General features: G+C 48.6%; 1 protein-coding gene and 1 long non-coding RNA gene across 2 annotated transcripts in view; both read right to left on the bottom strand.

Moving 5' to 3' along the window:
* Positions 1–25,524, bottom strand: part of MALRD1 (MAM and LDL receptor class A domain containing 1) — a 438,556-nt gene extending 413,032 nt beyond the window's left edge. The window contains 5 exon segments of the mRNA XM_030549280.1: positions 4,688–4,781; positions 19,832–19,993; positions 20,074–20,168; positions 24,714–24,854; positions 25,509–25,524. Coding sequence (XP_030405140.1) covers positions 4,688–4,781; positions 19,832–19,993; positions 20,074–20,168; positions 24,714–24,854; positions 25,509–25,524 — 508 coding nt within the window.
* Positions 7,460–19,545, bottom strand: LOC115645560. Its single transcript, XR_003998774.1, has 3 exons — positions 19,534–19,545; positions 19,009–19,011; positions 7,460–7,557 (listed from the first exon to the last, which is right to left on the bottom strand). It is a non-coding gene; the product is annotated as an uncharacterized LOC115645560 (long non-coding RNA).
* Positions 25,525–26,089: the final 565 nt, after the last annotated feature.

The following is a 26,089-nucleotide window of genomic DNA, read 5'->3' on the forward strand; positions in this document are numbered from 1 at the left end:
CTGAATAGAAAATATTTTTGCTATGAAGTTGGATAAAACTCTCCATTCCTTTTAATTCCTGTATCTTTTTAACTTCAGGAGAAGGGGGCTACATACAAGTGGAAATCAGTGGGAGGTAGAGGAGAAATGTGAAGCTGGGGGAGCGCTGAGAAGACAAGATGGTAGGAGAAGGCAGTTCCTTGTACAGTAGAGGAAGGAGGAGCAGCACAATAAGAGAGCAAAGGAGTTGAGGACAGAACCAGGAGAGGTTGGTGTGGGGTGTGTGTGTGTGTGTGTGTGTGTGTGCACGCGTGTGCATGTGCACACGTGTGTGTGTGACTCTTTTTCAGCCCATTCAGAGCCATAACATGGATATATATTTATTAATTATTTGTAGCATGTTTATGTGCCCTGTTTTCGGGGGGGAAACCATGTCTGTTTTCAGTGGACAGGCAGAGTTTGGGCCAAAAAATATTCTTTAAAAAATGAACACACCCTGAATAAACTAATTTATTCGTTATCCCAAAAGCTTAGTTTTACATCAGTAAACACAAATGTAGCTCCATGTGCAAAATGGCTGGTACCCAGGGTATTGTGACAGGTAGAGTTTCTGGAAAAATGCAAGTTTCACCACAAATTTCATGAAATCAGAACTAGTCTCCCTTTAGAGCCTTCTTACCCAGCCATTTCCCAAAGACCAGCACAATAAGGAGTTTACATTCAGCTGGTCATTAATCTGACCTTCCATTAGAAACGTGCAGCAAAAGCTCTTTCCTGAAGCTGGAATTAAAACTCTTCTGACTCTTTGCTCTTTGGCACCTGAGATGTCATCTCAGGAAGTTGATTTCTCAAATATCATGTGCCTCTAAATTTGGATGTGATAAGAAATGGCTCCAGGTTGAGCACATCTGATGTGCTTTGTACTGCTGCAAGAGATCAGTTGATACATCATGTTTTGTACATATGTAAGATCAGTTTAACACTTATATTTAAAGATATATATTGATTTTTAAAGTCAGGCTTGACAAAGCCCTGGCTGGGATAATTTAGTTGGGGATTGGTTCTGCTTTGAGCAGGGGGTTGGACTAATGACCTCCTGAGGTCTCTTCTACCCTGAGATTCTATGATTCAAGTGTGGGGGATTTTTTGCTCTAAAAGAGCCCTGCTTACAAATAAAGCCAGTAGATTCAGAGAGAGAGAGAGATACATGCTGTTTGAGAAATCAGTTAGTGAAGAAAGGACATACTGGTTCATTGGCCACAATGACTAATTATCATTTTTTTCTCTACATCTGTCCCATTATCCGCTCTTAGCTGCAGTAATCCTCCAAGGAAGAGATGGAGAAAAATCACATTTCTGCATTGAGAGTTTCACAGACTCCCTGTTTCAAATTTGGTCTTCTAAAAAGCACACTGCAGAATAGTCGCAGTTCATATGGCAAGTAGGTCCAAAGCCTGTAATTTGGTTCCCAGCACTCCTATGCAGCCCTGCTGGGTAACAGTTACAAGTGGGTACTGGCATGTAAATAAATACACCTGGTATCCCACTTTGCTTCTACCTTTCTCAAATGCAGGACATCTGAGGCATGGAAATGCTTATAACACAGCAAGTTTCTTTACCTGAAATTTAATTTTCCTCTTTAAATAGAGATGTGTCCTTTGAAATAAATATTAATCTAGCCCTGAATCATCAGGGTCCCAAAGATTTGTGTTTGACTCTCAAGATGAAGGTAACATCATCTACAGATGTTCAGCATTCTAAAATATTAATCAGATTGGATATCTACTTTAGATGTCTGTTCTGATTGCCTTCTCAGGGGACCCTCCTATTTTGGACTCCAGTGCACAAAACTGTTTGCAAAAGCAAAAATATATCTGAGGTATAAATTCTTCATTCCAGAAGATGACATTGTGATGCTGGCAAACCAGACACCAGTTCATGGTCCCCATGTCTCAACTGAACACTGACAATACCATCACTGAAATCTATCTGTCTCGCTTGTGGGTTAACATTGATAAGATAGGTACTAGAATTAAAAGAAAGTTTTCAGTGTTTGGACTGTATTGAATGTTTGTGAGTTGCTCTATGCATTAATCTTACTTCTCATATCTGTATTAAATCTATAATGTAATATCTGAGTGGGCGTAATTTGAGCTTCTGTGACCATGAATCTCCATATGGGAGAGGGACATTAAATAGTGAGAAGAGCTGTTCTTCTACAGAAACTGTTATGCTGCTCCTGCAAGAAGAGACCCATTGATACCCAACAGGTTATGGTTGGATCTTACAACTGGAAACTCCTTGCATCTGGCTTGAAGAATCGTCAACAAAAGGGCTAAAGACTCTTATTTTGTTCTGCTCTCCTCCCCATGAAAATGAGTCATGTGAGTGGACTCCCATCGACTGAGTTTGTAGCTGAGAGCACATGGCAGGAGGGGACTAAAAACCCCAAAGAAAAGGAACTAAGGCTCTCTATGTTGCTGGGTCTTGGAGGTGTGTGTGGAGGGGGGAGTAAGGAGTTTCATAGGCATAAGCAAGAGATCCCCAGATATTTAACCTGGGTTAACCCTAAAGGACAAATACAGCTTACTGAGTATAGAAGCCTCTATTACTTTTTAAAACCTAAGACTATCTAATTTGTGTGTCTATATTCACTTGCTATAACCTTGTTAATAACTTTTAAATTTCCTTTTCCTATTTAATAAAATCTTCATATAGCATATTATAGGACTGGCTTATAAACATTGGCCTTGATGTGAGATCTAAGGAACCATTGATTTGGGGTAAGTGTCTGGTCTTTGGGGAGTAGGAGTAACCTGAATATTGCTGTGATTCTTGGCATAAGGGCCATCTATCACAGAGATACACTCAAGACAAACCAGAGTATCCAAGGGGACTGTCTGTAACTCTGTTTAAGGCTGTTAATGTGCACGATGAGTTTGCACTTGGAGAATTTGGTTGCTGGAATCTAAGCTTAGAACTCACAGCCAGTTTGGGGTTTGTGTCCTGGTTTTTCAGCAGTCTGCCCTGAGGTTTGTATTCACACTGTTGCGTCACCACTGGGAGCATCGCAAACATATACTAACATGGTAAATTTAAACTCAAAGACCCTCAGATTCTAAGCTGAGGCCAAGCAGCTTTCAGCACAACTCAGGAGTGGGAAGATGCAAAGTTGGTTTTAAATCACCTTTGCACTCCTGCAATTTTGGATCATCAGTGTGCCAGTACAATCTCCTGCTGTAATTCAGACCAGCCAGTGGCCGCAAAAGGTTGTTATTATAGTCAGGGACTTCTGGAAGTGAAGACAAGCCCCAGTCATGTCCATTTTCTCCTGGACAAACCCTGTGTACTGGCTGCGGAAAGGGGACTGGCATAGGAAACATTCCACTGGCTCTACACCACCAGAGAATGCCACTGTGCTTGGATGATCTCCCCCATGGCTGGCTACACTGACTTAATAGCTGCTTAGAGGCAGTATCCACAGTGGAGATGAGAATGAGGGCCTTAAAACCTAAAAAGGCTGTTTGTTTGAGGGTTTTTTAAAGGTAAGCTCCACAGCTTTCCCTCAGCTGGCTGAAAATAACGAATTCCCAGTAACTCCTCACTTAACATCCTCTCACTTAACGTTGTTTCGATCTTATGTCCATGCTCAATTACAGAACATGCTCCATTTAAAGTTGTGCAATGCTTCACTATAACGTCCTTTGCCTGCTTTGTGCACAGCTGGCAGCCCCCCTATCAGCTCCCCTATGGCCCCCCACAATGCCTCCCCCAGCCAGCAGACCCAGTGGATCAATGCCTTTCCCCTCCTCCTCCCGCATCCTGCCCAGGGCAATCAGCTGGCTTGTGGCATTCAGGAGGGAGGGAGGAGAAGCAAGGACTCAACGCACAGGCTCCCCATCCCTCCCCTGTCTCCTGAAAGCAGCAAACCACCTGATTGCCATGGGAAAGAGGCAGAGGAGGAAGGAAGGAGCCTGCAGGCCGAGTCCTCGCTCCTCCCCCTGCCCTCCTGAATGCTGCAAGCCAGCTGATTGCCGCGGGCAGGAGGCAGGGAGGGATGGGGGAGAGTGAGGATGCTGCATGCAGAATAAAGGGGGTGGGGAGGGGAAGAAGAGGCAGGTTAAGAGTGAGGGCTTGGGGGAAGAGGTGGCATGGGCAGGCTGAGGATTGAGTCCCCGACCCCTGGTGCTTGCAGAGTAGGGGAAGCTGCCGCTGATGCTGCACAATGTGCTTCTCTTAGCCTACAACACCTTCAGCCTCCTTGCCTGCCTCATTGTCTCCGGTGTCAGTGGGCTGTGCCTGTGTGGGGTAAGGCAGCAGCACCTCCCAACTATAGTACTGTACTGTATGGTATGGCAAAAAAATGTTTCCTTGGAACCTAACTCCCTCCCCCTCCCATTTACATTCATTCTTATGGGGAAATTGGATTCTCTTAACATCGTTTCACTTAAAGTTGCATTTTTCAGGAACATAACTCCAACGTTAAGTGAGGAGTTACTGTACCAGATTTCTTAAAGTATTTATTGTCCTTCTTTGTGGTTGTGTTTATGAAATCTGATAGCAGATAGTTTAGAGGAATAAAATATAAGCCACATGAAAATGATTAAGCAGTTGAGAAATCTTTTGAGTACAAAAGAGCCTCTTTACATTTTCTCTTTTGGCTTAAGGGGGAAAGAATTATTTATGTGGTTAAAGAAAGGATTCTTACCGAATGCTGGAAAACATCCACCACTGAAAGAAATATCATCAATAGCAATGGTGTCATCTGGTCCCCAGGCCTCAAGTGTCCCTTGAATGACAACCTGCATGATGTTTAGCAGTAAGTTAAGAGGAAATACCATTCATGTTGTCTCACATACATAAAGAGGAAAAATAGTACACCTGTATGCTGCATACTCCCTGAAGTTGTTACTTTACATGAACTAGCAGTCTAACCATACAAGAATATATACTAGAGTTTCTACTGGAAATAAAGAAGCCCAGGTCATGCAAAAAAAAAATTTATCTCAGTAGATTAACAGCCTGGCTTTTGATCACTAGTGGATATACACCCTGGATATACACCCTAATCATGCTTTCAGGTCAAAAGCTAAGTTGACTTTAACCAAAAGGCCCATGCAAACCACAATAGAATGTATTCATTTCAGAGGAACTAAGTCAAATAGGATCACAACGGTTAAGAGAAAAAAAAATTATTGGATTATCAAGTCCATCCTTCCATCAATGGAAGTCCAAGACTGCATCTTGAGAAACAAAAATTATCAGCTGTTAATCACTAACGCCTCAAAGGAGATATTCTCCCATCAGTTATACTACCATTGGAGCTATGCACAGATGTCTTGCATTTCTGTTAGTGATTTAGGGCTAGATTGTAACCCAGCCTAAATTGCCACACAGGAACATAAAGAGAATAAGACCACACAAGCACACTTGTACAGCCTTCCCTCCTCCTGGCCTCAGGCCAAGTGGGAATAGTAGGGCTGCATATCCAGTATTCCTTTGCCAGAGAGGTCAGCAAGTAGCAGCTGGAGAGAGGTAAGAAATGGGAGAACCTAGGCTTTGCTGCCTCCCCACCATGAGGGGGCCACTGCATCTAAACTGAGATTATGGTGTAGGAAGAGAAGTAATTTTTTCCCCTGGGAACAAGGTGGGAGTGGCGATAAGGAAGGAATTCCAACACTGAATTACTGTTCCCTGCGCTCCTTTTGGTGTGGTGATACTACACCCTGCCTTTACAGAGGACAATATCTAAAAGCACAATCTAGTCTTACTATTAAGTGTCAAGTTGATAATACTAAATCAGCAAAACCTCCAATATTAGTTTTAGAGTTCAGGGACAATTTTATGGACTGCTTGTACAACTTAATAGTAAAGACATTAGGCATGCGAACCCATATTTTGTAATTTATTTATGCCATAGAGTATTATATTCTCCACTAGTCAGTGGTACCTATATTCCAAAACATTTTGGGGTAATACCACATAGGATTTAATTGCCGAACCATGGACATGATCATTATATTTATTCCTTGTCCTGCTCCAGAGAAACAACGTTAACTACGGTAACAACAAAATTGTAATCACATTAAGCTTTTTAGGCTCCCTCTGAACTTCACAGGCAATGGTATAGCATGTGTATCCATATGAGCTATGTACAACAAAGCTAAATACATTGTGACAAAGTTCCTCCTCTACCTTGGTGGGTCCTGCGCTTATTGGCAGATTTGCTCACCTCAGTGATCTTCCCCACAGTCTGGGTCAACTTCTCCTGTGTCTGATCAGGAGTTGGGAGGTTTGGGGGGAACCCAGGCCCACCCTCTACTCTGGGTTCCAGCCCAGGGCTCTGTGGATTGCAGCTTTCTATAGTGCCTCCTGTAACAGCTGCATGACAACTCCACTTCCCTGGGCTACTTCCCCATAGTCTCCTACAAAGAACTTCTTTTTCCTCACCACAGGACCTTCCTCCTGCTGTCTGATAATGCTTGTACTCCTTAGTCCTTCAGCAGCACACCCCCTCACTCTCAGCTCCTTGCACCTCTTGCTCCCAGCTGCCTTGATTGGCTGCAGGTGATCTAATCAGCCAGTCTGCCTTAATTGGCTCTAGCAGGGTCCTGATTACTCTAGTGCAGCCCCTGCTCTGGTCACTCAGGGAACAGATGCTTGCTTTTCCAGGGGCCAGTAGCAGATTTCCCTTTGACTGCTCTGCTGTAGAGGAAGGAGAGAGAGGGCTGCTGCTACTGCTGCTGTTTCCTGCTGGGCACTGGGCCCTCGCTGCTGCTGCTGCTGCTGTTGTTCCTCCTCCTGCTGCTCCCCTGGCTGGGCTAGACACCACCACAGGCCCCTCTCTCTGCTGTCTGTTTGCTGGCTGGCTGGTGGTTCCCCCCCACCTCAGTTACTGCTGTTATTCCACCTACAGCCCCTTGGGGGGGGAGGGGCTGCTGGCCTGCTTCCCAGAGAGGAGGGGAGTGAGGGACCCCGGCTCTTGTTGCTGAGGACACCACCCTCTGAGTGGGGTCCCTCCTGCCTGGACACCAGACCACCATCACCTGGAGCTGCTGGGGCTGCTGAGGCTGTTGCTGGGGAGCTGTTGGTGCCTGGAGGAGGAGAGGAAGGAGAAGAGGACCGCCTGCTGCTGGAGACTGTGCGAAGACCACTATGGAGGGGGCTTTTCTGGACTGAGTCTTTTTCGAACTGTGCTCTTGTGGTGGGGGTTTGGAATGTGTCTGCTGGGGCACCGGGGGTGTGGTGTGGAGCCAGCCCCTGGTCCATCCGTGTCCCCCTTCGCCCCCACCACCATCGTTTCCCCCTCCACCACCCCTGCTGGCTGTTTTCCTTCTGCTTTGGACTCCTGCCTCTGGGTCTGAGCTGCTCTCCTGGCTCACTACGCCCACTTCCACCATTTGGGCCTGCAGCAGCAGCAGCAGCCAACCATTGACTTTTTGGCACAAGTGCCTGTGGGTGCACCCCCCCCCCCGGGCTGACCCCTTCCCCTTTGCCTCATTTGTTCACCCCACCTATTTCCATCTGCAGCCCTGATAGTCCTGCCCCAGCCCTGTAGCTGTCCCCGTGGTCCCTCTACTGCATTCCCCCCCAACCTGTGCTCCCCCAGCCCTGATCGGTCTCCCCCCATGCGCCCACGCCCCCTCCCAGGCGCTTGTGCCCTTCCCCATTTGGTTTCCCCTTATTCACTGCACTCCCCCCTCTGCCGTTGCCCCCCCCGCTCCCCTAGTGCAACTGGAGGAGCCGGAACTCCCCTCTGCATTGGTGCCCTGAAACAATCCTACCCTTAGGTCCTTGGTTGCTCCCTACGCCCCTTTAGCCTTCCCCTTCTGGCGCCCTCCTCCCCTGCCTGCAGCCTAGTGGAGAGGGGTGGCCGCCTCCTCTCCTTCCCCTCCCCTCACTGTTTGTCCCCCTCCCCGTTCTCATTATGGCGGGGAACGCGGCGGGGGAGACCCCTCACGATGCTCCCACTGCCCCTCCTCCACCTGCCCCCGTGTCCACTGCCCAAGCCTCTACCTCGACCGCCGCTGCCGATCCACCTACCACTGCCCCTGCTGGGGCACCAGCGGTGGCAAGTACTGGGGAGACCTCCGTTGCTGCCACGTCTCTCGCCCCTTCTGATTCGGGGGGAGCCGGGTCGGGTGGGAAGAAGGGTGGGAAGGGTCGGGGTGGGAAGAAGGGTAAGGGCCCCGCTAGAAAGCCCAGGCCCTCCATGGCGGAGCCTGCCCCCGCTGCCGCAGCCCCGCTACCGGCTGCGGCATCCCTCCCCGCTGTTCCCTCCACCAGAGCTGCAGGTGTCCCTCCCCCGGCCCCCAGGGCGTACGCCCAGGTGGCGGTGGCCCCCCCCACCTGCCGCTGCTCCTCCGACCGCCGCTTCCGCCAACATCTACAGCGGCCGGGGCCCCTTTCCCACTTTGACCAGGAAGCACGGCGTCCATTGCCTCCTGGTGCCCGCCTCGCCCCACGTGGAGACCTACGTGCGGGCGTTGGCGAGGGTGGTGGGGCCCACGGCCATCGTGGCAGCCTCCAAAATGTACGGAAAGGTGGTCTTCTTCCTGGCATCAGAGGCTGCCACCCAGGAGGCGGTAGAGACAGGCCTGGCGGTGGGGGGCGTGTTCGTCCCCCTGGAGCCGTTGGAAGACCTGGGGGTCCGCTTAATCTTGACCTCCGTCCCTCCCTTCCTGCCCAATGCCGCCCTGCTGCCCGCCCTTTATGCCCTGGGACGCCCTATCCCGTAATCAGCCCTCTCCCGTTGGGCTGCAAGGACCCCGCCCTCCGTCATGTTCTCTCGTTCCGCCAGCAAGTGCAGCTTCTACTGCCGCCAGTGGCGGAGAGGCGCTCGAGGGGTCCTTTCTGGTCCCCTACCAGGGAGCCCACTACCGGGTGCATTACTCAACGGGGGAGGCTCGGTGCTACCTCTGCAGGGCGATGGGGCATGTCCGGAGGGACTGTCCCTTGGCCCAGCACGGAGGAGTGTCCAGGATCCCCGAGCCCCGGCAAGGCGCCGGCCCTGTCATCGCCGGTGCCCCTGGCTGCCCAGCACCCGAAGCTGCCCCTCCTCCTCCTTCTCGATCCACCTCTGTGGAGGAGGGTGTGGCGGGGCTACCGCCGGACGTGGGAGAGGGCTTATCCCAGGGGGAATCCTCTCTGGTTTCTGCTGTCCCACCACTGCCTCCCCGAGTCCCTGAGCCATTGCCCTTGCCCCCCGAGCCGACCCCTGTTAGCCGGCCCCCGGATGATGCCATGGAGGGCTGGTCCTTAGTGCAGGGGAAGCGGGGCAAGCGGAAGGCTCGAGTTTCCTTACATCCTTCGGATTCGGAGGCCCCCCGGAAGAGCAGGAAGGGGGGCACCGATGACGAGTCTTCCGCCTTGCCCCCTGATGACTCCCGTTGTGTGGAGCTGGCTGGGGATGCTGTGGCAGCACCGGAAGGTAACACCACCCCTCCTCCGAGGTCCCTTCCCGTGGAAGCCCCCGAGGGAGCCTCTCTCGCCCCCTTCCCACTTGACGCCTCTGAGAGCGCCGCGGTGGGTATCGCCTCGGGTGCTGGCGGGGAGGGCCCTGGGGTGGTGGACGGTGATCTCCCTCCCATCTACGCGGAGATCGAGGCCCTGGGCTTGACCCCGGTCACGCAGGGGGAGGACGACGACCCTCTGCCGGCGGGCCTCGATCTGGGTGACCTCCCTACATCCCCCCTGTCCCCGGGTTCCCTTCCCCTACCCGCTGTTTCTGCTCCCACCTCTGAGGGTCCCCTGGAATGTTCTATCGACCTAGCTGCGGGTGGCACTCTGTTGATGGCCGCCGAGCCCCTTGGAGCGACGGCCAGTGCCCCGCTGCCGAGCCCCGCTTCCCAGGGGGTGTCCCTCTTTGGTGTGGAGGACCCGCCCTCCTTCCCCAGCGGGGACCCCATTGACCACCATCTCTCTCTGGATGCCGAGGCTGCAGCACGTGCCACAGTGGCTGAGCCCGGCATCGTTAGGGGTCCCCTGCCCACTTCCCAGATCCTTCAGCCTGGCCAGGAGGAGCCACCTTCCGGCGTCTCACCTATGGAGGCTCCGGATCCTGCCTCTACCTCCTTCCCGGATTCTCTCCCTGATCCCCGCCCTACTCCTGTTGACTCTGTCCTTGTCCCCCCCACTTCCTGTGATGCCAGTGCCGCCCCTGGCAATCCCTCCCAGGGAGCGGGTTCACTAGTTCTTTCCTGTCCCGACCCCCTAGGGGCTGCTGTTCCCCTTCCACCGCCCCTTCTTGATTCTGGGAGCGGGGCGGGTCGTGTGGAGTTGGTCCATCTGCTGCCACGTTGGGGATCTGCCCCCTGCCTACCCGCCTTGGTGGGCCACAGGGCTGTGACGGGGGCCCCACTGGGGGCCAGTCATCGATCAGTGACCCCACCCCCCCATGCGCTGAGGGAGGAGCTGCGGGAGTTCCTCGAGGACGTCCGTGGCTCCCGGAACAAAGTCCATCTTGCGCTCCAGTGGTGGGGGGATTTCCATCAGGTCCTCCGGGCCACGAGGGCCCTCATGGGGGAGGGTAAGAGGACCGGGAAGCAGGCCGCCGCGGCCTACCGGCGGGTCCGTGTCTTCCGTGACTCCTTACTCACCTTTGGGGTTGGTCACGGATTGCTGCGCGGCCTGCCGGAGGCCGTGGGCATGTCTGCCAGCGAGGATCACCCCCAGCCCTCCTCATGGCGCCGATCATTCTTGCCACCTTAAACACCCGAGGCTGTAGGATGGGTCTCCGCAGGAGCCAGGTGCTCTCCTTCCTCCGGGAGGGGGGGTACTCTGTGGTTTTCCTGCAGGAGACCCATACGGATCCTGCCGCTGAAGCTAGCTGGCGGCTGGAGTGGGGGGACAAGGCCTACTTTAGCCACTTCTCTGTCTGCGCAGCTGGAGTGGCGACCCTGTTCTCCCCCGACCTACGGCCTGAGGTGCTAGGGGTCGCCGAGGCTGTGCCGGGTCGCCTGCTGCACCTCCGGGTCCATGTGGAGGGGCTTGTGGTTAATCTCGTAAACGTTTACGCCCCGACATCGGGCCCAGAGAGGCTACGTTTTTATCAGCAGGCGTCCGCCTTCCTTGGCTCCCTGGATCCTCGTGAGTGCCTGGTCCTGGGAGGGGATTTTAACACCACCCTCGAGGAATGGGACCGCTTTGGGACCGAGCAGTGCCCGGCCACCGCGGACGTCCTCTGGGAGATCGTCGACCGCCACTCTCTGGTGGACGTCTGGCGCGACCACCACCCAGACGACGTCTCGACGTTCACCTTTGTCCGGGTGGAGGCCCATCGGTCGCGCCACTCCCGGCTGGACCGTATTTATCTGTCACGTTTCCACCTTTCACGGGCCCACTCCTCCAGCGTTCGGCCAGCCCCCTTTTCGGATCACCACCTTGCCACCGTGACGGCCCCTCTCTGCGCAGAGAGGCCGGGGCCGGCCTATTGGCACTTTAATAATAGTTTGCTGGAGGATGCGGGCTTCGTGGCATCCTTCCGGGAGTTCTGGCTGGCCTGGCGAGGGCAGAGGCACGCCTTTTCCTTGGCGCGGCGGTGGTGGGATCTGGGGAAGGTGCGTGCCCGGCTCTTCTACCGTGACTACACTCGGGGTGCCAGCCGACGGAGGGATGCGGCGATAGGGCAGTTGGAGCGGGAGGTCTTGGAGCTGGAGAGGCGTCTGGCCACCAGCCCCGAGGATCCATCCCTCTGCGGAGCGTGCCGGGAGAAGCGGGAGGAGCTCCGAGCCCTCGAAGACCATCGGGCCCGGGGTGCTTTTGTTCGATCCTGCATCCACCTCCTTCGGGAGATGGATCGCGCCTCCCGCTTCTTCTACACCCTGGAGAAAAGGAGGGGGGGCCAAGAAGCACGTCACCTGTCTCCTGGCGGAGGACGGCACCCCCCTCACGGATCCGGCGGAGATGTGCCAGAGGGCCAGGGCCTTCTACGCCACTCTTTTCTCCCTGGATCTGACCGATCCTAATGCTTGCAGAGTGCTCTGGGACGGGCTCCCGACGGTCAGCACGGGCGACCGGGACCGGCTAGAGCTGCCTCTCACTCTGGCCGAGTTCTCGGAAGCCCTCCGTCGCATGCCCACCAATAAATCTCCAGACTTGGACAGGCTGACCGTGGAGTTCTACTGCATGTTCTGGGACATCCTCGGCCCAGACCTGGTCACCGTCTGGGCCGAGGCTTTGCAGAGCAGGGTCCTCCCTCTCTCGTGCAGGCGAGCCGTGCTGGCCTTATTGCCGAAGAGGGGGGACCTCCGTGACTTACGGAATTGGCGTCCCGTCTCGCTCCTCAGCACAGACTACAAAATTGTTGCGAAGGCTATCTCGATGTGGCTAGGGTCCGTGCTGGCGGACGTGGTCCATCCAGACCAGACCTACACCGTCCCGGGCCGCACCATCTTTGATAACTTGTATCTGGTCCGGGACCTTCTGGAATTGGGGTGTAGGGATGGTCTGTCGTTCGCCCTCTTGTCCCTGGATCAGGAGAAGGCGTTCGACCGGATGGATCACGGGTATCTCCTGGGCACTTTGCGAGCGTTCGGCTTCGGACCCCTGTTTGTGGGTTTTCTCCAGGTGCTGTACGCTTCTGCGGAGTGTCTGGTCAGGCTCAACTGGACCCTGACCGAGCCGGTCAGCTTCGGGCGGGGAGTGCGGCAGGGGTGCCCCCTGTCGGGCCAGCTGTACGCTCTGGCAATCGAGTCATTCCTCTGTCTCCTCCGCAAGAGGTTGACGGGGTTGGTGCTTCGGGAGCTGGGGCTGCGGCTGGTCCTGTCGGCGTACGCTGACGATGTGCTCCTCCTGGTCCAGGACCCAGGTGACTTGGCGCGGGTGGAGGCTTGCCAGGCTGTGTACTCGGCGGCCTCCTCCGCCCGGGTCAACTGGGTCAAGAGCTCTGGGGATGGGTGGCAGGCGAGCTCCCTCCCACCCACGCTTCAGGCCATCTGGTGGAGCGCGGGTCCGCTGCTCTATCTCGGCATTTACCTTTCTGCTACGCATCCGTCTCCGCCAGAGAACTGGCAGGATTTGCAGGGCAGGGTGACGGAGCAGCTCCGGAAATGGACAGGACTACTCCGGTGCCTCTCCCTTCGGGGGAGGGCACTGGTGCTTAATCAACTGGTCCTGTCCATGCTCTGGTACCAGCTCAACACCCTGGTCCCGGCCCCGTTTTTCCTGGCCAACCTCCAGACGGCGATTCTGGAGTTCTTTTGGCCAGGGACGCACTGGGTCTCTGCAGGGGTCCTCCACCTGCCCCTGGAGGAGGGGGGGCAAGGCCTGAAGTGCTTACGCGCTCAGGTCCATGTCTTCCGCCTCCAGGCCCTGCAGAGGCTCCTGTTTGGTGCGGGTAGTCCGGCATGAAGCGTATTGGCGCATGCCTTCCTCCGCCGCTTCCGAGGGCTCCGATACGAGCGGCAGCTCTTTTACCTCCATCCGAGAGGTCTTCCACGAGACCTCTCCAGGCTGCCGGTCTTCTACCAAGACCTCCTCCGGACCTGGAAGCTCTTTTCAACGACCAGGTCCGTGGCGGCCACCGTGGGGGTTGACCTCCTCACGGAGCTCCTGCTACACAATCCCCAGCTTCGTGTGCAGGTGGCGGAGTCCCCCACGGTGTGCCAGAGGCTGGTCTCGGCGGGAGTCACCAGGGTCAGAGACCTCCTGGACTACGACCAGGGAGACTGGCTGGATCCCCTGACGCTCGCTCAGCGCATGGGGCTCTCCAGACCTCGTACTCCCCAGCGCGTACTTCAGGAGGTGAAGGCCGCTTTACTGCCTGCTGCTCGGGCTTACCTCAACCGGGTCCTGCGAGAGGGCACGCCCCGCCCACCCTCCACCCCAGGCCCCGTGGACATTTTTATCAGGCCCCTGCCCCGTGGACCCAATCGGCCCCCTCACCCTTTCACTGCCAGCCAGCTGCATGATCTGCAGCCGGTTTTGTTCCAGACCGCGCCACGGAAACATCTGTTCTCGCTCGTGCTCCATACCCTTCACTACCTCACCCTCGCGTCCTGCCCCGATACCAAATGGCGGGACCTCCTGCCGCCTCTCAAGGGTGAGGAGCCCCGGTGGGCCAGCTTGTACTCTGCCCTGGTCCTGAGGCCTGCCGGGGATATCAGTTGGCGGCTCCTTCACGGAGCCGTGAGCATGGGCGTGTACTTGGCACGGTTCACATCTGTCCCTAGCACCTGCCCTTTCTGTGGTGAGAAGGAGACCTTGGCGCACATTTATTTGGAGTGTGCCAGGTTGCGGCCCCTGTTCCGGCTCCTCCTGAATATTTTCCTGCGTTTTTGGTTGCACTTTTCCCCTCACTTTTTTATCTACACGCTCCCCATCCGTGGCCCCACGAAGTCGCGGGATCTCCTTCTCAACCTTCTCTTGGCCCTGGCCAAACTGGCCATCTACAACACCAGGGAGAGGAGGTTGGCCGATGGGATTTCCTGCGACTGTAGGGCCTATTTCCGTTCCTCCGTCTGCTCATGCATCCGGGCAGAGTTCCTCTGGGCGGCGTCCACTGGCTCCCTTGACGCCTTCGAGGAGCAGTGGGCATTGTCCGGGGTTCTCTGCTCGGTGTCCCCATCAGGTTCCCTTCGTTTAGCCCTATGACCTCACTCCCGATCCTGTTTTTTTCATTAGTTGTCCCCCGTAATTACTTGGTGTCCCAGACCTGTGGGTCCTCCCCTTAGGCTGGGGGGAGGCCCTTTAGAAGTGGGCGGGCTTCGCCCGCCCACCCCTGCTGGATGCCAATAGGACCAGACTCCTGTACCCCACTGGTCTGGGTCTGTCACAATATATACATTCAAAGCTGAATATATAGCTGAATTCACCAAAACTACATTGAGTTAGCCATGTCGTGTATATTCCAGCCTCTGCAGTATTGTGGAGAGTAGGATAACTAGTGACCATTTTCCCTTATTAATACCACAGACAAACCACAGCTAGCCAAACATGGAGTAAACACTTCAGAAATAACAATGTTGTTCAGAAACAGTGCCATTTTGTGAGTTTATATTAGAGCTGGCCAAAAAGCATTCAGATGGAACAGTTTTCTGTTAGAATATATAGTTTCATCAAAATCTATATATTTCTGAAGAATACATCTTGACAAAATGTTCTATGGGAGAATACCTTTCTCATTTCAGTAATGTGAAAACGTTTCATTTTGATAATATCAAAACATTGTTTCATTTTGTTTTGAATTATATTGAAATAGTTTTAATATTCTATATAATTGATAACTGACAAATGTTATTGAAATATTCTGATATCTTGTATACATTTTATACTATATTATGTTTCAATATTATCAAAAGGCAGCATATGTTTTAAATGCAATGTTTCATTCTGATTCGTAATGAAAACAAACTTTGAAATGTGACACATGTCTGATGAAGTGGGTATTCACCCATGAAAGCTTATGCTCCAATATATCTTCTAGTCTAGGAGGTGCCACAGGACTCTTTGTTGCTTTTTACAGATCCAGACTAACACGGCTGATATTTGAAATGTGAGATGGCCATTTATGCCCATCTCTCATGTATACATATATTGTACAAAGAAGTTTAAATATATCAAGTAAAGCTTGGGTGAGTTATGATGTAGTAATTATAATCATATATTCAATTTTTCCATTTTTATTTATTATAAGGTTTTAATTATGCCTCCAAAAATGTTATTCAGCACAGGATCATAACTTGGAAAAGAAAACAAACATATGACTTTAAAAATATACAAATAAAACAAATGTTTGACCATTTCACAATTAGTATTGTTTATGTGGTTGAATTTGACTGGTTATTCAATAGGCTCACTTTTTTAACAATTTAAACCACTCTCTTGATTTTACTCCCCTGACTAATCTCAGTAGAGATGGGATGAACTTGCGTGATTTGGGTAATACCAGAGCAGTAATGTTTTGTTTTGGTTTTGCAAAATCAGAGGCGGTTTCAGAACCATGTTCTACAGAACTACCATATAGGGTATTATTAAATGTTGTAGTACAGCTATCCTGCTTAAACACCCACACACAGAATTTTTGTGACTAATAGTAATAATTAATAATAGATGATGATATCGGGCATAAAAACAATGTGTGTGCGCTCACACATACATAAGGGGATACCCTTAAATGCACCTATTCAGTGCTTTCTAGAGTAGTTGATTCTGATGACGCTTGATGACCAACACCTTTTGGGCCATATCCACTATACACTCTGATTGTTTTGCATCAGCAAGGCTAAGCAGCCATAAAGCTGTTTTAACTGTCTGGCCAATCTGAATTTACAGCTGCCTTGTGTCACTGGAGTTGCACAAAATACCTGATGGAAATTGGTTAATCTGGTCCCTATTTTTTAAAGATATGACAGATGCCTTCTCTGGGGAAACAGATAACCTCAGTGGACTCTGATATAGTGAACACTGCATAATTTCATAGGAAATAGAAGCTCTAGGTATTAAGCATATGCATATGAAAGGAAGCTATTGCAGAAAGAAAAAAAAACTTGCTGAGAGTTCAGCTATCTAAGGAGGTAGTCTGTATACGCCCTCAGTAGTTTGATTGCAAGCTTCCTCTCACAGAATCTTTTGAAGAATACTTTTAACACAGTGAAAGATGTTACAAGAACATCTCTTCCCTGCAGCCTAGCAAGGCAAAAAAGGTTAGCAATAGATCACCAGTGGCTATTGTACATCACCATACTTTAATAGCAGCCTTGATGGTTGGTATAAACAAAGGTTCCCATGGGGTCATATATGTCCCAGATTCTTTGAAGATGTACTGTTTTCATCCAGCGAACGGATTATTTTAGATTGTTATATGTTACTGATATGTTTGAACACTTTGTTGCATTATAAAGCACATGAATGGAAAAACAAGATTGCAGCAATGTTTATAAATAGCAGCATGGGCAAATTTTTAAGTTTGTGGAATTCTGTACATGTTCAGTTCCTGCATATTTCCTTTCCTTTTCCTTCTTGACACTGTTCTGACACAAAACTTTTCTGCTATTTGCCCAATATTCGATACTGGCTTGGGACATGCAGAGAACTTGTCTTATCTCCTAAAACTGAGGAAAGGAAGAAAAAAAAACAAGACTGAAAATATACTAGTGAAGGGGTTGATACTATTGACCTCAGAGGGAGTAGGTTCAGTGCCAATTTTAAACTTTTCTACTTCAAGAGTGTCAATTCTGTATTTTTCTTTCTCAAGCTTGGCTTGAGTTTCCTACTCCACGAGGAAAATGATGGTGTTAAATGCTTACTTCGCACCTTCCACTACTGTTTTGTTTTTTAAAAATGTTATAAAGGTCTTCTTCACCAATGGCAAAAACTGTATCCCTGTCTCAATTCATTTAACTCAGTAACAACTGAACTGATTCCCCATAAAATTTGAACAACAAATATTTACCTGTTCCATGAGACCAAGCTTGGAAACATTCAGCCCAAAAGGCTGAGGAAATCATTATAATGGAAATGCTTTGTTAAACTTAGCAATAGCATTTGCTGACATAAACATAATAATGAATGCATCAAAATACCTTCCTACCAGACCTATTATTGCTAGCTAATGATGTAGTGCAAGCGACCACCAGCATGTAGGCATTACAATGGCTAAGATTATGACACTTTCTATTTTTCTGTGACTGGCAGCTCTGGTTTGTATGGCTGAATCCTCTGCACATGCAGAATCCCAATGAAGACAACAGTCTTCCCAGGCAGGCAGATCCTTTTCTGTACAGTCAGATACCAAATACAGAAGCAATGACAAGTACAGGACTGAATCACAGGGCCAGTACCCACCATCCCAATCACATTTATTCAGAGGAATGCTCTGCCTTGCAAAAAATGGATGTTATTTAATATGTAAGATTTCCAGCACAAAATAACTACAGGGAAAAAACACTGAAGAAAGAACTCTGCTAGCCAAAGGATGTGCTGAGTTCATTCTGTGATGGGCAGCTTAAAGAGCTGCAGATTTCAATATATCAGAACTCCCTGTAGTTGACAATAAGCCAATATGGTTATTGACTAACTATTTCACCATGGTTATTTTTCTACCTTTCATTTTGGAATGAGTTCAGTGCTCCTAAAAAATGACATCTTGACAGCCCTGTAGACTGAGGTCCTCTAAGTATTCACAGGCCAGGTTCAGAAAGACATTTGCACTGCAAGGTTACACACAAGATTCTGACAATATGCTTCCCCTTGGAACTGGAGGGAACACTTCCAAGGATGAGAGGGTACTTCAGTGCCAGAGCTAGCCCATTGTGGACCCTTAGCAAAAATACCCCCCCCCAGGCAAGTTCTTGTAATAAAAAGTGAATTGGGGCAGGGGCTTAAGTTGCTTGGGGCCCTAAGCAATTTCTTAGTCTGCTTATGCCTACTGCTGGCTCTGCTGACAGTTCAGTCTCAATGCCTGTTCAGATCCTTGGCCACTCTGATAAGAGTCCTAAAAGCAGTGACATTTCAACAGTAGTAACCACCTGTTTTATAAGGTGCACACCTGTCCTCTAGGAATTGGACTGTGACCATCAACTTATTTCACAATGACCCCCCGAACAGCTATCAGAAGGTTAAAATGCTTGCTAACCAGTAAACAGTTATGATTACAGGGAAAAGATTCCATATTCTATTATCAATTCCCCTCACCCCCCCTTTTTTTTTAAAGTCTCGAAAAAGAAGGATGGGAGATAGAAAAGCAAACGTAATGCTAGATCTTGATCTCCAGCGTGAAGTTGCACACCACTGGGTATCCACTAAGGTCAGATAAGCCCAAAAACCGAGAGCTGCACTGCACATGTGCAGTGGGGAGTTGTGCCTTAGTAAGTTGGTGAGGCACACACTGCTTTGAAAATGTAGGTCACAGTGGATAGTAGCCACTTTTACAAGTCAAGCAGCGATGAGCGTTCTTCAGTCTAAGGGCAAAGACCTCATCAAATGACTTGATATTATGACTGCCATTTAGGTTGACCAGATGTCCCAATTTTATAAGGACAGTCCCCATTTTTGGGTCTTTTTCTTATAAAGGCTCCTATTACCCCCAACCCCCTGTCCCGATTTTTCACATTTGTTGTCTGGTCACCCTACGTATATTGCATAACCAGGCATTTGGTCAGAAGTATTACAAGACAGAGACTTACTGAGCTCTTATAACCAGACGGTCCTTACCTGAAGGGTAAGCATAATAGCCAGTTCCTCATAATAAACAAGCTAGGAGTAAAATTACCCTGATATTTTTAAAAACAGTATTCTGCAGAACAGTGAGAATACGTCATGTATGATGTCATTTTGTAACTATGATGCTATCTCTTAGTGTGCTAGTGGTCTGCATAGACTAATGTATAAAAATGTTGAAACTAATTGAACAAACTTTTAGAAGGTTACAGCAATTGAGAACTAGAGAAAGGACTGCATAAATATATTGTGTAAAAAATCTCAAAGCTAGATTAAATATTGTAAATATTTAATCACCTAGCAAATCTCTATAAAAATTCACAGCCAACAAATATACAACAAGCTCCAGTCCAGCAAAACAATTAACTTCTTTGGGGCCTGAAAGAATACAATAACTAATCTCAGCTCTGAAACAAGTAATTTTTATAGATAGGTTCCAATTTATGATGTTATAAGAGTGATTGTTCTGTATAAAATCTGAGCACATTTGAAATGGGTTTTAGTTTTTAGCTTCCATGTCACCACAAGATGAGCTCAAGCAATAATAAATGATACTGGTCTTGAATAACTAAAATGTGCATCTATCTCTTCTTTGATTCACATTATTTTCCAGATCTAAGATAATTTTTATATTTCTCTTCACATAATATGCTAATCTCCCCATTATAAATATACATTGTAGCAATTTACAAACCTCAAATTTTTCAGTGCTATTGATTGTGATCACATTTGTTCTCCATTTGTTTTGTAGCCCTCCTGCTTCTTGCCAGATGTTTTTAAAACCACCATCAGAATGTGTTTGGAGTCCCACCATCAACATTCCCCTCATTTGACCAATCCAATAGTAAAATGCAATCTAGGACAAAGGAAAGTTCTGATTATTCCAGCAAATCACAATGACAAGAATATAATGAAAGGAAGGTGCAGTCCAAATACCTGGCAAATGTGTTTGCTATCAGTAGGGAGGAAAACTGTGCTCCTTAAAGTTGCAGGAGATAAGGCCACTTCAGAGGACAATAAGAGGAAATAGGCTATTTAAAAAAAGAACAAGAATAAAATAGAAGGTTTAAGAACCAGTGGTATTCTAACAAATCTATAGAACATACCAGAAAAATTACATTATTTGGTAATTAGAAAAGGTAACTGAACAGAAACAACAGATAAATAATTACATTGAGGAGATTTATCTATAAGAGGACTTTTTCCAGGATATTTTTTGTGGTATACTTTACAAACTATGTTAAAAGAATAAGAAGATATTCAATATTCTGTATTCTACTCACATTTCAATGTGAGGGCCCAGGCCTTATTGACTGTATACTATGCAAACCCTGCTCTGAAGACAGAATTAATAACTCCCTCATGGGATTTTCTATGATGCGTATTACAATAGTATCTGAGTGCTTCATAAACATTAATGAATTTATTTTTACTATACTCCTTTGAGCACAATCCATCCTGTCCATAGAATGAGGCAGGAGTTCTGTGAGAAAAATAGTTGTAATTAAAGACTGTATCATTAGGCATATGCACAACAGGGCCAAATTAAAGTTGCACAGATAACCTTAATTCCAACATTTCCTAACTTTTGAGTGCGTGACTTATTTTACAACCATAATAATATTCTTTTAATGTGGTTTATTTTTGTGCACAATTTTTCAGGTTTGTAATCATGCAACCTCTCTCCTCTCCCCTTGTCTCCAGTCACCCAACCCCCATTCCTCCTCACATCCCTTATCCCCACTGGTTCCTAGTTCCAGTTTCCGTTCAGAGGCTTCTCATCTAATGTCAGTGTCTCCCCTCCCTTCCCTCCTTCCCCCAGCTCCTTGTTCCCATCTCTTTACCCAGTCAGTCCTAGCTTTTTCCCCACATCCTGGCTTTTCATTCGATCTGGCTCCCCTCCCTCACATCTCCTTCCTCCCACCCCACTGATTCCCAGATCAGCCTCCTTACCCGGCTAGTCCTAGTCTCCTGTCCCTAACTCCCAGTATCCCCTCAATCCCCAGTCCTAATGTCCCCCCAACCCCAGTACCCATTTTCCCTCTCCTCCTTACCAACAGCCTCCCGTTAGTGTCCATGTCATCCCCTCTACCCCCCTTCCCAATCAGGCTCTTGTCCCCTTTGCATTTGAATCAAGGAGCTTCCTCTGCCATACTTTCTGAGCCCAACAGGGAGCATCCATTGGCAGCACAGAAGACATCATCTTCATGCTCTGTTCCCCTGCCTGGCCCAGTCTGCAGCAGCACAGAGCTGCAACTTTACAGAAAGTTCTGCTCAGTCCCAGGCTGACAGGCGCATGCCCACTGCAGATGGAATCTTTGGACAATTCAGCTATTAAGCTCTAGCAAGATCACACCGAGCATATTCAAACTGTGATTTTTCAATATCTGAAAAACTTGGCCAAATTTGGGCAGATTTTCATGGGAATGTCAAAGAGTACATCCCTGGTACAAAGGCCATTGCCCTGCCAAGTTTGAAGATCCTGCTCCAAAGAGTGGTGGAGTTGAGCAACCCAAAGAAAAAGCACCAGAATTTTTTTAACATGAGCAAAACACCCTATTTTCCCCTAGCCTTGTTCTCAGAAATAACTGAGTCCGTTTGGTTAAAATTTTCCATAAATGTTTAACCTGAGGCAGATGCCCAGCATGATAAGATTCAACCCAAACAGTTATAGTTTGGCAAAGTTATAAGCAACTGAAAACAGGGTCTTATAATGGGAAATGTCAGGTAACCTTAATAGGAAGGGTAACCAGGCCTCTAGTAACAGAGCCTACAATCAATGGGATTCCTTTCATTCATTTCAATGGGCTTTCGAGCAAGCCTGAAGTGAGGTTCACCCAGCACTTGTATAACTCTCAAATAACTGTTTTTTAAATGTGGGATGTTAGCTTAAGGACATAGAATGCAGATTTTGTGGAAATCACTATATATATTAATATATATATTTGCCATTGTCTTCCATAGGTTTCAATTTTGCTCTTTTAAAGCGAAGTAAGTAGAGAAAGTAAGGCTGACACTTTTGAAGCCTCAGGGCTTGTCTACATCAGAAAGTTGCAGCGCTGGTGAGGGAGTTACAGCGCTGCAACTTAGGAGGTGTACACATCTGCAGGGCACCACCAGCGCTGCAACTCCCTGTTTGCAGCGCTGGCCGTACTCCCGTTTTGTCTCGGGTGTAGAGGATCCAGCGCTGGTGATCCAGCGCTGGTAATCAAGTATAGACACTTACCAGCGCTTTTCTTGACCTCCGTGGAATAAGCAGGTATCCCAGCATACCTGAGGAAGCCTCTGGTAATCAAACTGGTCTCCTTCCCCAGCTTGCTCTCGCGTTCCCCGAACCCCGAGCAAGCAGGTCTCCTTCCCTGAGGTTTGCTGGGTGGTTCGGGGAACGCGAGAGCAAACCGCGGCGAAGCTGGTCTCCTTTCCCGGTTTGCTCTCTCGTTCCCCGAACCCCCGAGCAAGCAGGTCTCCTTCCCTGCGGTTTGCAGGGTGGTTCGGGGAACGCGAGAGCAAACCGGGAAAGGAGACCAGCTTCGCCGCGGTTTGCTCTCGCGTTCCCCGAACCACCCTGCAAACCGCAGGGAAGGAGACCTGCTTGCTCGGGGGTTCGGGGAACGAGAGAGCAAACCGGGAAAGGAGACCAGCTTCGCCGCGGTTTGCTCTCGCGTTCCCCGAACAAGCAGGTCTCCTTCCCTGCGGTTTGCAGGGTGGCTCGGGGAACGCGAGAGCAAACCGCGGCGAGGCTGGTCTCCTTTCCCGGTTTGCTCTCGCGTTCCCCGAACCCCCCTTGAAGCCGCCCAACAGCGCTGCAGTGTGGCCACATCTAACACCACTTGCAGCGCTGGTTGCTGTAAGTGTGGCCACTCTGCAGCGCTGGCCCTATACAGCTGTACTAATACAGCTGTAACAACCAGCGCTGCAAAATTTTAGATGTAGACATGGCCTCAGACTCTAGTAATCACTATGTTCTTATCAGTTTAATTAAAAACAATTTTAAAACAATAAAAAAAACTATATTTTCTTCATTTTCCTTTCATACCATTAATTTTGCAGGTCTTTTAGGCTACATATTTTGATATGAACAGATTATAATTTATTTTAGAATGATCCATATCTTGCTTACAGTTACTGTGCACTGAACTTTTGCTGACTTCATACATTGATACAGCACATCTCTTAATATCCCAATTGATTTTCAAAATAGGCTTCCAAAACATCTCTCATGTAAACAGATTGATTACTTGATTAATACGTATAAAATTCCAGGGGACAGCCAAGATTAACTCAGAAAAAGATAATTAATCAAAAATTTTAAGTCATGATTATTGAATAGATTTCCTATTTCACGAATGAGGGAAATTGCCTGTAGACTGCACAGCTTAGATTTATTGATACAGTTCAAGATCATTAAGGAAACGGTGCTCAGGAATATGCTTAAAACAGTGCTGTAACAAGGGCAAGGCGAGTGCGGCACTTGCCTAGGGCACGCAAAGTGGAGGGGCGCAGCTGTACTGTGATCGGCAGCACTTTGGTGGCAGCTCTACCCCCGCCACTTCTTCGGCGGCAATTCCCTGAGTCCCTCTCGTAGGGAAGGACTTGCAGCCGAATTGCCCCCGCTGCTTCATTCATTCTTCGAGAGGGACTCTGGGACCCGCCGCCGGATTGCTGCCAAAGAATAAATGAAGCAGCGGCAGCAATTCGGCGGCAGATCCTTCCCTCCGACAGGGACTTAGGGACCCCCTGCCGAATTGCCGCCGAAAAGCCTGGAGCCAGCCTTTGCCTCGGGGGCAAAAATTCCTCGTTACAGTTCTGGCTTAAAATATATATATATCAAGAGGATGCTCTGTGTTTGTACTCCAGTGAAACCTTTGCTAAAATGGTAGTTTAATAAGGTCTCAACTGGAACTATACAGGCACTAGCCTTCCTGGAGGCAGCGTGGAGGTGCATCATCCTATTGGTGTTCCCAAAGTAATTGGCCTCATCACAAATACAATATTTTCAGAATCACAAGCTCCATTGAAAGGTGACAGTATTTGCTTCTCCCAATGCAGAGCCAGCTCTATTGGCTGGTGCAGGGCAGTGACCTTGCTTTTGATCCATCCTTGATACCCCAAAGCAGGTGGTGTATCAAGTGCAGCAGGTGGAGCTAGATTCATGGAGTTCTGTGGATTAGGGGTCTGTGGACCACAGGCTGGTCAGGATATAGATCAAAAAAATGTCAGTACCCAGAATAGTAATATGAATATCTGAAGAATAGGCCCACGCTTTCAGAAAATGCATGCAATTGTGTTTTTTGCACACCAAGTGACTAATTATATAACTAATTGCTCATTTGGAAGGGCTAAATAGGCATACACTTTTGCCCACCATGGACCTAATATTTCAGAAAAAATGTGATTATAAACAAACTAAACATGTCTGGACACAAAAGATTCTACCTCACACAAACATAATTGCAAGCCTGTTCTTCAGTGCAATTCATCCAACAGAACATGAGTATTTTAAGTTGGTGAAATAAAACAAGTGGGAGTTCATAAAGACATGGTTAATCCTTTTTTAAAATATAGGGGACCCTTACCAGTTTTATTCCCATTGTGGTCAGAATGGGGAGATCCCATGTTGGTCAGGCCATTTCTCCTAGTCCATCCAGTCTGTAAGTCCCCATCATGAATCATATTGCACAGGTCAGTTTCAAAGTCACATGTTTCATAGGAAGAACCTAATCAAAGAGGCTTGTTTTCAGAAACTGTATGCAGTAAAGGTTTGGCTCATTGAGCAAATATATAATGCAATCATACCCAGAGAAATAGATACAAATGAAATTATAAATTATTAGTTAGTACTAAGGCTATGATTTAGTCACGGAGGTCATGGCAGTCACTGATTCCATGACTTTACCCGACCTCTGAATTCTTCGGCTGCACTTGTCAGTGGCTGAAGCTGGGGCAGGGGCTGCAGCCAAGGGAGTGTGCTTTTGCCCCACAGCTTGTACGATTATTTTTAGTAAAAGCTCATTTATTGCCCATGACCTGTCCATGACTTTTACTAAAAATAACCATGACAAAATCTTAGCCTTAGTTATTACTTATAAACCACCCAGAAATAGCCTAAATGACTAAAAAGACTTCCTAAATTGTAGACCAGATATAATGAGTAATAGCAATAAACAATGCAGTGGGGATAACAGGGAGGGGAGGATGATGGTTGCAAAAAAAAGTCAATGTCTGTCTCCTGGATGATCTCATGTCCTGTTTTACTATTGCAGATACAGTACAGAGTCTTTATACGGTACAGAGTCAGTATAAAGTCCCATATATATGCATTTTCACCATCTCTACAAATGTACAGGAAACTGTGGAGGCTAGCAAAATACTTTGAATGAATAACATTTTTTCTTAAGAGATACTGCAAACATCATCAAGTTACCATTTACTTCAAATGCTTCAATACACACTATTATTCATGTCATCACTGGGCTTTCTCATGCAGTAATGAAGATTAAACACTGGGAAATAACCATTTTACACAAATATTTTTATCTCCACTGTCTTTCATGTCACTGTATTGAACCCTGGATTTTTAGCAGCATAGTTATAACATTTATTAGGAAAGTATGAACCCAGTCCCAGAAATCTGCAAGGACCTAATCCTGAAAGTTACTGAATGCTTACTCAGGAGGTGTCATCTCATCAATGGATGGATAAGGCACTCAGCAACTTCCAGGTGACATTCAGCAACTTTCATGAATGGGCACTAAATTAGACTAATGCTCCCTTCGCTAGTTGGGGTGCCAGTTTGATGGGGCCATGAGCACCAGCGATGGGGTAGGGGAAGATCTCAATCGGGAGCAAGTAAGACAGTGCTCCATGCAGTCCCCCTGCTTCCCCTCCTATTCTCTTTCACTATGTGTTCAGGAGGAAGGGGCTGTTTCTTTCTCTTTTTCCCCATTCCTCC

Source organism: Gopherus evgoodei, chromosome 2 (genome assembly GCF_007399415.2).
Source record: "Gopherus evgoodei ecotype Sinaloan lineage chromosome 2, rGopEvg1_v1.p, whole genome shotgun sequence".
In the NCBI taxonomy this organism is placed as follows: domain Eukaryota; kingdom Metazoa; phylum Chordata; order Testudines; family Testudinidae; genus Gopherus; species Gopherus evgoodei.